The sequence below is a fragment of the Gymnoscopelus microlampas genome (assembly GCF_963454915.1).
Source record: "Gymnoscopelus microlampas genome assembly, chromosome: 24".
In the NCBI taxonomy this organism is placed as follows: Eukaryota; Metazoa; Chordata; class Actinopteri; order Myctophiformes; family Myctophidae; genus Gymnoscopelus; species Gymnoscopelus microlampas.
The window spans coordinates 21,897,007-21,912,020 of record NC_139961.1 but is presented as its reverse complement, the minus strand read 5'-3'; the positions used below and the strand labels follow the sequence as shown (position 1 = coordinate 21,912,020).

The following is a 15,014-nucleotide window of genomic DNA, read 5'->3' as shown; positions in this document are numbered from 1 at the left end:
TAGCAGTTAGCACATAATTCTGGCATGGCACACGTACTGCAATCTGCATGCTAATCAGTGTCAGTGTGTTGTTGTTGTTGTTTGTGTCTGTATTGTCTTGGACCAGGGCTTGTGGTCATTCGGAGCAGTGATTCCCAACTAATCGCTGCTGGAGATCTAAAAGTGTGACTTTTCAAACTTTTTATTTATTATGATTATTATGGTTATGATTTACGTATTAAACCCATTAAGACATGTGGCCGATTCTTCAAATGCCTTCTAAATCCATAGTTCTCACACTTTCAAGATCAATTTTTTACGTCTTCACAGACACATGACAACAAAACCTGCTTTTCTAACATTTCCATTCATTGCTCAGTGCTCACATCTGGTCTAGAGCGCGCCTACTGTATCTGGTAATTTGCACATACACCTACATACAGAGTGAGTAGCCTTTGCGAGCCAGACTGTTTCACTCACAAATCGCTTCATTCACAGAGTGAGAGATACATGTTTCTTTTTAAACAACATGCAGTCAATCTGACCTAACCTATTGTCATAAATAACAAACACAGACAGAACATATTGTATATAGTAGGCTATTGTGATATTCTGGCTAAATATAGCGAACAGGTGTTCGGGGTCACTCCAACCTTAGTACAGTGCTGCATTAAGTTTACATTATCTACGTTAGAGGGAAAGTTAGTATAATACATTATCTCTGTTAACTGCGCATACCTGGGGTAAGTCCCTACAAATGCTTTTCTTTCTTTCTTCTTCAAAACATTTGATGTCAATCAGCTACACCGTGTGACATGTTTATGCTGCTATTTGAAGAACAAAACATTCCTCATCAAGTGAAGAGTGTCTGTTTGCTTAGGTGTCCAGCCTATTGATGCATCCAACTCATTGTGATATTTCTCTAGTTAGAGCAAGGGGCTACCTGGATCAAATTTAAATTCTATCTTGGCTGTATTCTCATAAAAACCTGTACGCACTCTGGCAATTACAATTATTTAATGAATTGAATACATCTTCACAGACATTGGAAGACAGGCCTGGTGTAGCAGACACAGATGCTCGTACCAGTGCACAGGACTCTGACACACCTGTACTGTATGCGATGACATCATCCGGACGTCACCTCCTGTGGCAAAGGTAAGTTACTGGGTTTAGAATAATATTTAGGAGTCAACTCAGTCACTTGTTGGATGACAGGTATTGATGGTCCATTGTGGAACCTTGGGCCGTCAACCTTTACTTTATAGAGTGTGGAGCACAGAAGCTGTACTCCAATTAGAAGGCTGAACGTGTCATCCACTGTTTTTGATATACTGAATGCTAAAGATAAGAACGGGAGAATTCTCCAGGCGCTCAACCGAACGCCTGTTTGCATGCAGACCTTGATGTGGAGCGAATTACCTTCGTAATATATCAGGTCGTATTGTTTTAATATCATTAATTTGCTGTTCTTTTATTCACATAGTATAAAGGGAGTCTCCCTTGTTTGTCAATAAAGATGCCTTGCGCATGTGAACGGTAATTTCTGTGTATGTCGTCTATAAACTGGACTTTAGGGTTTATTGAACCAAGAGACAGGTCCCCCACGGCACATCAGCTGGTGACCCCGACCGTGACCCTGTCCAGTCCAGACGACCGCTGGATCCATAAGATTCAAATAACAATTCGCCCATACACTATGTGCTACAATTCCTTGGGGCCCCAGGAAGGGTACACGCGGTGCTATATGTGAATTGTATTATACCAAATTTAGGTCAATTGTTAAAGATAATGTGTAAATATGATTGCATGCATGTGAAGTCACCACTGAACAGCAGATTGAATGACCTTTGTGTATTAATACTTAGGCTCTGTACTTCCTATACCCCATGATGTCCCGTTAGTGGCTGGGTGGACCGAGTCGATCCTCCCAGCATCTGTCTCTCTGTATTCTATACTCCTATAGACACCATTCTGTACTTCTATGAGACACTACACTAGCTGCCTTTGCACGGCTCTCTAAATCGCAAACCACACCGGGTTCATGGGAGAAGATATCGTGTAGCCTAAGTTGTGTACGTTATATGTCGTTAGATGTTGTTGTATGTTGTCTTTATATGTATGTGAGCTGGGACTGCGGCTCAGGGAAGACCCCAAAAATACTACAGGTTGTGAGCTGGGACTGCGGCTCAGGGAAGACCCCAAAAATACTACAGGAGGTGACGAAAGACCGTAAACGGGCCTTGGAGGACGCTGCTGGGTCCGAGCGGTAGGTCACATGTAAGCTGGGTCCGCGGCTTAGGGAAGACCCCAAAAATACTACATGTGTGAGCTGGACTTGCGGCTCAGGGAAGACCCCAAAAATACTACAGGTTATGGTTAAGCTGGGTCCGCGGCTTAGGGAAGACCCCAAAAATACTACAGGTTATAATTAAGCTGGGTTCGCGGCTTAGGGAAGACCCCAAAAATACTACAGGTTATAATTAAGCTGGGTTCGCGGCTTAGGGAAGACCCCAAAAATACTACAGGAAAGGCCGGCCTAGGGAAGACCCCTCAATAGTACTACAGTGTGTCATATATGTGTCTTTATATGTATGTCATCCGAATGAATGAAGGCCTCTGTAAGTCCTGTTTGTTTGTTGTTGTTTTTTTTTTTAAGGAGTTTGTCTTTAAATGTATGTTTTGACGTCAGAGACGTGTGGGCTGAAGGTGCGGAATTGGTCAAGAACAATACCTTCTGTCATTGTTAAGTGTACATGTTTGTATCTGAGGTTAGGGGGTAGGCTCCCCAATCCCTTGGATACAACAGGCGGCAGCGGGGTCGCAAGGCTCCCAGAGCACGTTAAAGACAACATATAGTGCTGGGGAGAGGACTGAAGGGCCCCCGTGTTCTGTCAAGGATGAATCAACATCCTGCTGTGGAACCGTCTAGTCGATGTGCCGACTGCCGCTCTCTCCTAGGGTTGGCAGCACATGGTGCGTGGATGACAGTCCACACCTAACCGGAAGGGAGCTGCGTGACTCACCGGTTACAGGCAAGGCGGGTGAAAACGGTTAATATTCTGGTTCCCGTAGCCAAGCGGGGCCAGGACAAGACCGTCGGTTTCCTGCCTGGGGCGCCAACCACGCCAACGGGTAAGGGATCGCTATCGACTGGGTCACCCGCCGGTCGGATCGCAAAAAGCATTAAATCCATGGCGTGCTCCCCGACAGGAGGCGGGTGTGGTCGCTGCGTTCGGCTCAATGTACAGTCAGGCCATCACAAGCTCAAAGCGACCGCCGGAGTGCAACAGTCATGTAAGCGAGTGATGCTCCTGTGATCGGTGGGCTTTGAAAAGAAGACGCCGGGAAGCAGGAGACTTGAACTCTCTATCCAGGGTGACCTGGGTGTAGACCTCAAGTGGAAAGGGGTCTAGCCTAGGACTGCGCCCCGGTGGGGAGGTCTGAAGGACTTAAGTGACTGTAAGCAGGAGGTGTGCTGCTGTAGAACGCCAGACCAGTGTGACTGACCGTGTGACTGCTGCAGCTGAATGTCTGTCCCACTTTGGGGTAAGTGTTAGAGTGGAATGCATTAGGAATTGTGAGAGTATGAATGACAGGCGCACCCACTCCGTTCCTGGGTCCATATATGTAATTGAGTTGAACACAAATCACATAGTTCTGCTTAAGTGACTTCTGATCCTGGTTACTATGGTGTGCATTCACAAGTGTATGGCTTTGTACCATTTTGAGTCTGACTCAATGGAGCACAGTGATTTACTTCTGAGTGAACGGTGTGAATGCCTGAGGACGTAGGAGACACTAGGGGAATATTTTCCAGGGGGAGTGAGAGAGAGAAAGAAACTTAGTAATACCCCACATTCACGTAAGGTACATCCTTGACACCTGCTACTGTTTTTTTCCTGAATTAAAATATTTGAGTTATATTGAAGCAGGTACCCCTGAGAATTTACATACTGCAGTTATCCAACGGCAGGTTGACCAGTACTTTCAAAGTAAAAATAGGAGAACACAGTCAATGAACTACAAAAGGCAGCCATGCATACAGCTCAGCCATTTGGAAGTTGCCGATCTACAAGCTCACCAGCCCTTCCATCTGGAGCACTTCGAGCTTGTAGATCTGCTATTTTCAGGGGAAGCTTGTGCATGTCAGGTCTGAGAAATTGTTATCGGGGACAGGCTGCTTGTTTCACATTTCTAACTAAGTGTTTCACTCCACTCTGATACCAGAGGTTGTTTTTGGTACTTTGACCCAAGTACATGTCAGTGGATATAATGTAGTCTGCTATGTGAGCACTTTTGTTTAGTGATTTTGTCCTACTTAGGAATGCAAGCAAGGAAGATAGCAAGGAAGGTCACAAAGTACTTTTACTCACGTGTTTTACTTGAGTACATTTTGAGGTTCTCCATTTGTACTGCACTAGAGTAGTTCCAGTTGTCAATACTTCTACTTCTACTCGACTACATTTCAGAGGCCAATGTTGTACATCTACTCCAGTATAATTACTGGGAACCTTAGATATATAGGCTAGTTCAAAAGTGACTCATTGCAAATTTAGCTGGACCTGTGCTTGCAGGAGAGAACCTCCACATGGCAACGTTGATGCTCTTGATTGGGTGACAGATAACTAGGGAATGCCACCCTTAGTTTAGATGATTGGAGTCAGTTATATAAAAAAAAGGTAAAAAAGGCAGCCATGCACTGAGGGAGAGAAAAAGCTCCTTCTTTAAATCTGGTAAATTAGACAGTTGAAAGAATGGGGGGGAAGGAAGGCATTTGACCTTCACTCCTTACCAGCGGCCTAGCAGTGGCCCGTACACACTGATAAGACTCCCATAACGCTGAATAGTGGAAAGGGAAAACAAAACCTGTTATTTTGCATGTGAATGCTCCCAGCTAAAATGTAGTCATGAATAGTGGAAATTAAGGTTGAAATGGGTGACCTAACGTGTACTTGTAAGCGCAACTAAATTCTCTATTGAATAAATAAATATAAATGCTAAAATAATGTACTGTGACCAAACTAAGTGCTATCCGTAATAATTTTATAAGCTTGTAGATAAGTGATTTTTGTTACAGTTATGAACAGTCTGAAATAAATGATAACTATGATTAGTAATCCCAGAAAATTGAGGACACTGATGACTAGGGAATGCCACCCTTAGATTAGAAGATTGGAGTCAGGTATTTTGACGTTCAAATAAATTAGTTTCTTCATAGAATTCAAAAAAAAAAAAAAAAAAAATCTGCACAAATAAAGAAAACAGTATAGCTTCCATTAAGTGAAGTGAGTCACTCCCCTTCCCCCCACTCCCCCCGTCAAATATTCTGACTAATGCGTATTATTAGGTATGGGGCAACTATATTGTGTAATTATATATTATTATTTTTTTGCTAAAATGAATTATTGTGTTTACTTTCTCAGGAGAACCAGCCAGCAGAAGCCAAATCTAGACAAACGAAGCTAAATAAAAAATCACGCCAATTTGACCAGTAGTAAGATAGAAGAGTTCTTAGAAAAAAAATCAATAATAATAATAATAATAATAATAATAAGGGTAATAATACTAACAATAATAATAATAATAATAATAATAATAAGGGTAATAATAATAATAATAATAATAATAATAATAATAATGACAATAAGTGAATAATTTCAAGAATGTAAGTGGGCAGAGAGCCAAAACTCTTAGATTGAACTCTTAATCCCTTGTTTCGTTAGGACGGCCAAGCTGCTTAACTTACAGTGGAGAGTGACATTTCGGAGTGCGGTGATCATAAAACATTAAGTGGTTATAGACCAAACATGGATAGCACGCACACATGAAGGCCAAGGGCAGAACAGAGGCCTTACTGACATCACATTTGCCACGTTTCACCGATTTGCCACACAGACTGCCCTATCAAATTACATTCAAGTGCCACAGACACAGTGCCTGTAGGCATTCCACACATTAATATACATACATATTCCCAAAAATGGACCTTCACAGAAGTTAGAAATGTATTGATTCCACATTCGACGCTAACTTACAACATGAATGGCAGAGGTTCACTTCCAGCTATGACCTGATGGAACATGGAACTGTACTGTGTGCGCTACAAGTGCTGATACGTGTATGAGACTCACTTCTGATGACACCTATGGGGAACAGACATCAAGCCTTGGGGAAGCTTGGGTTGCTCAGACTTTGAATGGTTCAGAGACTTTACATCAGTTCACTACTATTCTATGGTCACGGACACATGACCTCTCGTCTCTTCAGCCAGTGGAATATACGCAGCTGGGGTTGACCTCTTGCCTACTCTTTGTTGTTGTGGCCTCGACATGTGCAAACACATACATTTCTATCGATCTGGAGAGGACACAACACGATTTATGTTTATAGATACAATAGCGAGGGAGACACACACACCAGAGCTATTAGTGCGTGGTCGTATCGTTATCTAGAACACAATTCGTTCTGCTATGAAATTATACAACAATATGACTACAAATATTACTTAAGTGCCAAACTTTGATTGGTGGGTAGTGTCAGAAGATTAAGTTATTTTTTTTTATAGTAAGTAAATATTACTTTTGCAATGTTAATTAGACGTCATAGACCAAGAAAAATTTAATAATGTGTTCAGATAAAAAACAACCCTGTTAAGGGAGGTCCAGTGACAAGTGACAAACTGTTGGAATGTGTATTGTGAAATAGAATGCCACAATCAAATTTTTTGTTGTTTCAAAATTAAACTAAAATTATGCAGGCCTAGTGTCAACCTAAGTAGTGGAACAAGGAAACATGTAGTGTATCCCATTTCTAGAGCAAATTTTAAAGGAGGGTAAATGACTCAAAAATAAGAATAATTGACAATAATCTAAGGAGATATATTAATGAATAACGTTGTCGCATAATAATGTATATATCTATATAGTTAAGTGTAAAACCAAAGACAATTTGTTAAGTGAAAGATGCCACAGTTACGTGAATTGAAAGGTAGTTGATTTCTGTTGCACTTGAGTTAGGCTGTGTTGTCGAGAGGCTTACGAGCACGTTGGGTCATGCTTGGCAGAACATTTATGACTACAGACAGTAGCTGCACGGTCCACGGCCTCTGAAGGGTGCACACTTCGGGGTGGTGTACGTGTTGGCTTCTGTCATGCTATTTTGTTGTGTTTAACCGAAAGCGAAACTATGTGTGTGTGTGTGTGTGTGTGTGTGTGTGTGTGTGTGTGTGTGCTGCTCAGAATATCTCCCTGTTATGTTAATGGTCAGTGCGTTAAGTGGTACATTATGAGAACATGCCGGGTTTTGGTTGCAGAGTGGATGTCAAGTGATTTCATACATTGTGGACATTTGCGTTGCAGTTTGTTGCCAGTTGCGGTGGACTGGCTGAAAACTACACGGTCTTCAAAAGAGTCCATACCTTACATCATTGATCGTGGCGCAAAATGTATCCAATTACGTTGCTGAGCATTGACCTAACTTTTATTTCTATTACCAGGTGACCACTGATTGACCAAGGGTAGTGGGGAGGTCCGAAAGACTTAAGTGTAACCTTCCATTTCTCTAAAATAGGTCGACTGCTTGCAGGAGAGACGTATACACTTTTGGTGTCGTTAACCCTCCATTTCTCTGAAACAGGTCATTGGGTGCAGAAGAATAATGTCAATTGACCTGTGCATAAGGCACAGGAAAGTTGTTTTGTTGTGTTTCCAATGTTGTTGTGAACGGTCAAGGAGGGTGGCCTCTGCACATTCCTATGCTGTGTGCCCTGCCGGGTGGCAGGTCAAGGAGGGTTATAGTATGTTTACAGTTTTTTATATATAAATATTTATGTTATGTATCGCCATGCATAGATATCTATATAGATATATGGTTGACATTTTTACATTTTTTTATATATAAATATTTATGTTATGTATCGCCATGCATAGATATCTATATAGATATATGGTTTACATTTTTTTAATATATATATACTTATGTGATGTCTCGCCATGCATGGGTATGTATATAAATATATGGCCCTCTCCCCAATCAACAACTACACACACTCTCACAATCACACCACATAACATTATATTGCCACCTGGGCCCCCATGCTGAACTTGACGAAGAACACCCCTGCACGATATCTGCGCCCCGACTTTTGACCTCAAGGAGGGTACGGATCTGACTGGCGCTTGGGGTTTGGGGTCCCTGTGTATAATACGGGGGGGGGGCCTAGTCTTGGACTCTGTCGGAACCTCCTCCTCCGGGCTCGGAAAAGTGACCACCTCAACCGGAGGAATTGGAGAAGAAACCAAAATGCAAAAATAAAAATAAAAAATATTACACACTTTAGAAGAGTTGCTTGTAAAGGAAAACTCAGTGGGAGTGCCCCACTGAGGGAACCTAAGTTTAGCTATACACTTGTTGGATGCAAATGATGTACTGTAATTGTCCCCAATAAGAGCTCATGTCCAGATGGTAGGTTTGGGACTGCCCCAGCCTAGTTCAGAGTTTCCCCTTCAAAGAAAAGGGTTTTCCTCGGCTCACATGACTCAAAAAAGAAAAAAATGGGACCTGAATTTTTTAAACATGCAATATGTTATGCTATAAAGTAATTGATATAAAATACTGTTCACATTTAGGTGTTGTGGGTACTAAATTCGTACCCAAGGAGGGGTTGATGGTCCATTGTGGAACCTTGGGCCGTCAACCTTTACTTTATAGAGTGTGGAGCACAGAAGCTGTACTCCAATTAGAAGGCTGAACGTGTCATCCACTGTTTTTGATATACTGAATGCTAAAGATAAGAACGGGAGAATTCTCCAGGCGCTCAACCGAACGCCTGTTTGCATGCAGACCTTGATGTGGAGCGAATTACCTTCGTAATATATCAGGTCGTATTGTTTTAATATCATTAATTTGCTGTTCTTTTATTCACATAGTATAAAGGGAGTCTCCCTTGTTTGTCAATAAAGATGCCTTGCGCATGTGAACGGTAATTTCTGTGTATGTCGTCTATAAACTGGACTTTAGGGTTTATTGAACCAAGAGACAGGTCCCCCACGGCACATCAGTATGCAGGTGCACTTGATGACAACACCATCCAGAAATCAACTCCCATTGCAAAGGTAGGTTAATAAATAATAAACTTACAACTCTGTCTTGTCTTGTTGTAATTAAACTATTTTTACAACATTAGGATTAACCACTTAAACCCTATAGGGGTGCCCAAAAGGTAGATTGTGATATACCAGTAGATCACAAGGGCAGTGCTTGTAGACCCTGTGCCATGCCCCTAAAATATATATATAATCAAAACTCCTCCTTTTGGCATTTGCAACTTTAATTAAGGTTTTGATTGGCATGAAAAAGCTTCCTTCGTGGCAGTAGTAGGGAAACCCACAATGCAACGCTTTGTTTTCAATAGTGTTGCACGCAAACATCAGTAGCATTACAAAGTTATATAAAAATGTGTGGCAAAGAAGCCAAAAACCACTTCCATACTGAATTGGAGGAACTTTTTTTTTTTTTTGTCCCTTCCAAGTGTGTCTGCCTAACGCATGTGTCGCTATTCCAAAAAAAGGACATTTGTAACAGCCCCCTCAGGTACATTTTTAAAGTATATTCAGCAATGGGATAAACACGTTTTGGTTGGTAGAAGGTTGTTGAGCTGGTCATGTTAAAAGTAGTTCTCAAGTCAAAAAAAGTGTGGGCACCGGCCTATATACTTACCGGATTCCTAAGGGCTATTAATGGACATTCCACTCTAGGGGTGTGTGTCAGTGAGTGTGTGTGTGTGTGTGTGTGTGTGTGTGTGTGTGTGTGTGTGTGTGTGTGTGTGTGTGTGTGTGTGTGTGTGTGTGTGTGTGTGTGTGTGTGTGTGTGTGTGTGTGTGTGTGTGTGTGTGTGTGTGTGTGTGTGTGTGTGTGTGTGTGTGTCTGTCGGGGTCACTGTCCTGTCTTTAAGAAAGGGCTATGGCATCATCAGGGAAAGGGGGGGTGGCTTGCAAGGATGTAAACAAAACCCAGGGGGGCACAATGGGATGGGATCCAATGCACGCGCGAGTGCGCACGCACGCACGCGCGCGCGCACGCACGCACACGCACACGCACACGCACACGCACACGCACACACACACACAATCCATGCACTGACATTGTGTGCGCTAGCATAAATGTGCACTGGCATGGGAAAGAAAAATAAAATATGCCTGTCTTTTGTTCCGTTGAGTCAATAACATTATCATGAGGCTGTATCTGCTGTATGTGAGCGAGGTCAAACGAAGGGGCACTGTGTTGAAATCTAAAATACTAACTAAAATATAGAAATCACAAGTGTTTGGATATTAGTTCATATGTACACTCCTAGAACCTTGTGTAAATACATGGCTGGTGTGTATTAATTTGTCTGTGACAGAATATGCAAATATGGAAGTAGTAATGCTAATATAAATGTTGATGTATGATTATTAAGCATCAATAATAAGGAATAATTTATATATAAATACTGTAGGTACTGTAAAGGGATGTTAGGGTAGATACAATACTGTTTAAATAATGGGAAATGAGTGCTGATATTGTAAATCAAGAGATAATTCATAACTTTGTGAATACTTTTTGTATTGTATTGCAATAATATGTGGTTGTCACAAAATCCCAAGGCACACCTGGACACACCAGTGGTCTACACTAGTGGTTCTCAACCTTTTCAGGCCGTGACCCCCCAAAATAATCATATTTGTACTGGGGACCCCCCAACCTGACAAGCACTTGGAATGCAGGAGTTGAAGCATTACATTTAGTTTGACTCGGTTCCACAGATAAATATTGTGAAAATAGCAGATCTACAAGCTCACAACGCCTCGCAATGCCACCCTCTAAACCAGGGGTTCCTAACCTTTTCCAGCTGAGACCCAAAGGATACATTTGGTGTCTCCTCGGGATTATACGATTAACCACTTAAGCCCTATTCAATAGTGAAAATAGCAGATGCGACGCGCTATGAGCTTGTAGATCGGTTATTATCAATATTTTTAATTTGTTTTTAAATGTATGGATTTGTTTTTCTGAAAAATTCAGAAATTCTTTTGAAAATAAATATTTTGTTTAAAAAAAAAATCTTTTTTAAATAATCATTTACATTTTGTTGTAGGAAAAAAGGGTAAAAAAGGGATATTTACGCGTGACCCATAAAAATGGGTCCGAGACCCACAAATGGGTCCCAACACAGTGTTTGGGAACCACTGCTCTAAACCTCACCTGCGGTACAGTACACCTCCCTATCCCAACACCACCACCCACTAAACTTTACCTTCTCCTCTCTCCTTCTCACTCACTCTCTCTCCTCTCTTTCTTATAATATTTAGTTTTCTTTCCCTCCCTCTCACCTTCACCCTGTCTGACTTTTACCCCCACCCTACTCCTCTCTCTCCCTCTCTCCCCTTCCCTAACTCTCCCCCCTCTCTCACCCTCCCCCTTCCATCCACCCCCCTCTCTCTCTCATATATTTAAGAGTTGTTATCTAAGGACTGAAACAACAGTGTGCAGGTTGGGGGAGGACTGAGTGGACAATGCCCCTTTTGTCTCGTCCCCCAGGCCAAACAAGCAGCAAGGGGCCCATGATCTGTGTGTGTGTGTGTATGTGTGTGTGTGTGTGTGTGTGTGTGTGTGTGTGTGTGTGTGTGTGTGTGTGTGTGTGTGTGTGTGTGTGTGTGTGTGTGTGTGTGTGTGTGTGCATGCGAGCGTGGGTGGGTGCACGCGCGTGTGTGCGTGCATGTGTATGGGTGGATGGATGCACAGTCAAATCGTGAGTTTAACTCTTCAGAGTGTGAGAATGGGCACACTATAAGTTAAACTAAAATGATTTTTTAACCATTAAGACCCACAGAAAAGCAAAGATTTGACTTACAAATGTTTAAAAAATATATAGATTTAAAATAAAATAAAATAAAAAGCGCTTTGAGCTTATACAGTATATCTGCTATTTTTCCAATAGCCAAAGAGATCTAAAATGACACAGATGCGTTCCCGGTCTTAAAGGGTGTGCGTGCGTGTGTGGCGAGTGTGCGCGCATACTTTATACTTCGCTGTAAGGCTGCGTCATGCAAAAATAGAAGATCTACAAGCTCACGATGCATCACATCTCAGCATGTTTGTAGATCCAGCCAGGTTGAAAATTGTTAAAAAGATTCATCCAAGGATAGAAACTATCTTTTCTCCTCGCCTCTAATGACGAGTCTGTCTAAACCAGTGGTTCTCAAAGCTGGGTATGGGGACCCCCAGGGGACCTTGAGGGGGTTCCAGGGGGCCCACTGTAAAAAAAAAACATTATATAGCATAAAAAACGTTTTAATCACTTTAACCCTACATTGGCTATTGAATAGCTATCTATAAGCTCACAACACGTCGCAACTCGACACGTTGTGAGCTTGCAGATCTGTAGATTTTCAAAAAATCTAGAGAAAACTGAAACATTTTAGCAGCAAAGATCTTGTATGGGGGTTATGCAAATACGTATTAAATTGGGTTTGACAACCACTGGTCTAAAACATCATAGTGTCATAAAGCCAACACTCTCTTCCTTTCTGTGTTAACTAAAGTAACAGACCGCCGTAACCAAACAGGATACCCTGCCCTGCCTGGCTTCAGCCACTGTTGCTCTGACTAAAATAAATCATAATGGCTCCAAAATACTTTTCAATATAATGGATGGTTGGTGAGCTATGTCAGTGCATGGTTCTCAAACCACTGGAGCCCCATTTCAGAAGATTTTGTGCCAGGGACCCCCGTAAGAGAAGATTTGTGTCGTGAGATTTTTCTAAATGATTTGAAAATAGCGGTAACACTTGCATGATCCATACATTATAAACATATTTAGTTACAAGGCATTATAGTCTGCTTATAATACAGTATAATCAAAGCTATAAGAACTCACAAATAATCATAATGCTTCATAACAACAATTATAACACATTATAAAGCATTTTATAATGACTTAAGTATTATAACACTTGAAAATGTTTTGATCCACCATGGGAACAAATCAATCAAAGAAGTCTAAATCATAAATTGCTGTGTGAGTTCAATCTCCCACATCATAACTTTTTTTTGTGAATACAATATTATTTTATCCAATCTGCAAGAGTTATGCTATTAGAATATAACTAACACAACTGCAGCGGTTGTATTTGGTCTCCCTGCTCTTCTATTGAGACATTTAGACCCTGTGGTCGGGTAGGCCCACGACTGGTTGACAAGAGGTATTGCATGATGCTCAAAGCGGAATATCTCCCCCGCCCAAACAGGATTTCTGTCTCAGCTCAGCAGTAGAAAGCGGAGAACCAGGGTTTTGGATCCCCAGGTATGACATAAATCTTACGGATTGCGTATCATTACGGAAGGCACCAAAACACACCCGGCACTGAATGAACAGGTGATTGTGGACCGTGGCATGTTGTCCTACCTTCGGACCACCAAGGCCAGACTGCTCTGGGAGCTCTTGACCAGACAGATGGCCTGCTGCCTGGAGCCGGTCAGCGGGATGGAGTTGACGCTCACCATCTCATCTCCAGCTTGGAGAGACACTGCCGCTGCCTCGCTGCCCTCCTCCACCTGAAAAACACACCCACACACCCACCCACCCACACACACACACACACACACACACACACACACACACACACACACACACACACACACACACACACACACACACACACATTATGAGAGTACACCTGGGGATCATTTCTCACGTATACATTATGAATATCGTCATTCTATCATTGTCACCTACCACCTACAGTAAACATTAGGTTTTAGAGCTTTATGTCTGCTGTCTAGTTTTACTGAGCCCTATACTCAGTGGTTCCCAAACTCGGGGTCAGGACCCCAAGGGGGGGCTACAATAGCAGTGGCAACACAGAAATGTGTGGGCAGCAATTAATTGTCTAAACAACTAGTGGAAGAAGCCATTGGTAAAAAAAAATGGCTACCCTAATAAAAGAAAGAAAAAAAATCGAAAAGGAATAACACAATAAACTCTCCATAAAAATGAATAGTTTTAGTTATGCAACTAAAACAAAACTGAAACCAAACCCAGGTCAGACGTCAGAGAAGAGGCTGGACAAGGTCTGATGATGTCAACAACAGTTACACAATGACTTTCAATGTTTCTAGTTACTTTGACTGGAAGGACCAACAAATTCCTCGAAACGTACAATTATGTTTCGTCTCTGCGTCACAGCTCTCATTATCTATTTAATACCAGCCCTGATTAGTTGGTAGGCTCACAACAGAACAGTAATTACACCTTTGATGGATGGACACGCAGGCTGTGAAGGACACTGTTGTCCTCAATTGCCTCACACGACCAGCCTGGCGCTGGATCAACCTCATTAAATCTAAAAAATCATCAATACCGTTTTTCCTATCTGTATGATACGGTTGTATGAACACTGGTCAATCTCCAAGTGAAACACAATTAACAACTTCTGTAGGATGGCGTACAAATTCACACATAACATGTTTACGACCAACTGTATGCACAATTAACTGCCTAATTGCTGAATCTAAGAGACTGAGATAACTCAAACGGTAAAATATTTTTTTTTGACCAGGGTTTACCAAGTTCCAAAGCTTTTCCATTATGGACAAACATCAATACTCAACGTCTTTTTATTATTGTGACATTTACTCTGACGCACTCCATAATTATCTTATTTACTGAATATCATCCTTCATTAACTTCAATATTATACTGGCAATTGCAATATGTTGATTCAACCCATAAAACTCTGTTGTATATGTACCTAGTCCCAGAGCAACAGCGGTGACGGGTAACCTGATGACGATAATAAAAAATTTAACCCCACATTACCTGTAACCAGAGAATGCAACAGACTCAGAAGTCCACTGCACCATATTAACCAACAGAACATGCAAGGATAACGATTTGTATATTTGCCTTATATAAGTATATAAGTATGCCATATAAGTCAAAGACATTTTTCTTTCTTTCTTAGGGGCAATGAACATACAGCAGACCTATAT

General features: G+C 41.7%; 1 protein-coding gene across 1 annotated transcript in view; it reads right to left on the bottom strand.

The window, feature by feature from the left end:
• shroom2b (shroom family member 2b) overlaps positions 1-13,583 on the bottom strand; it is a gene marked incomplete at its 5' end in the record, with an annotated part of 47,207 nt that extends 33,624 nt beyond the window's left edge. The window contains one exon of the mRNA XM_084050923.1: positions 13,429-13,583. Coding sequence (XP_083907049.1) covers positions 13,429-13,583 — 155 coding nt within the window. The remainder of the gene's footprint in view (positions 1-13,428) is intronic.
• Positions 13,584-15,014: the final 1,431 nt, after the last annotated feature.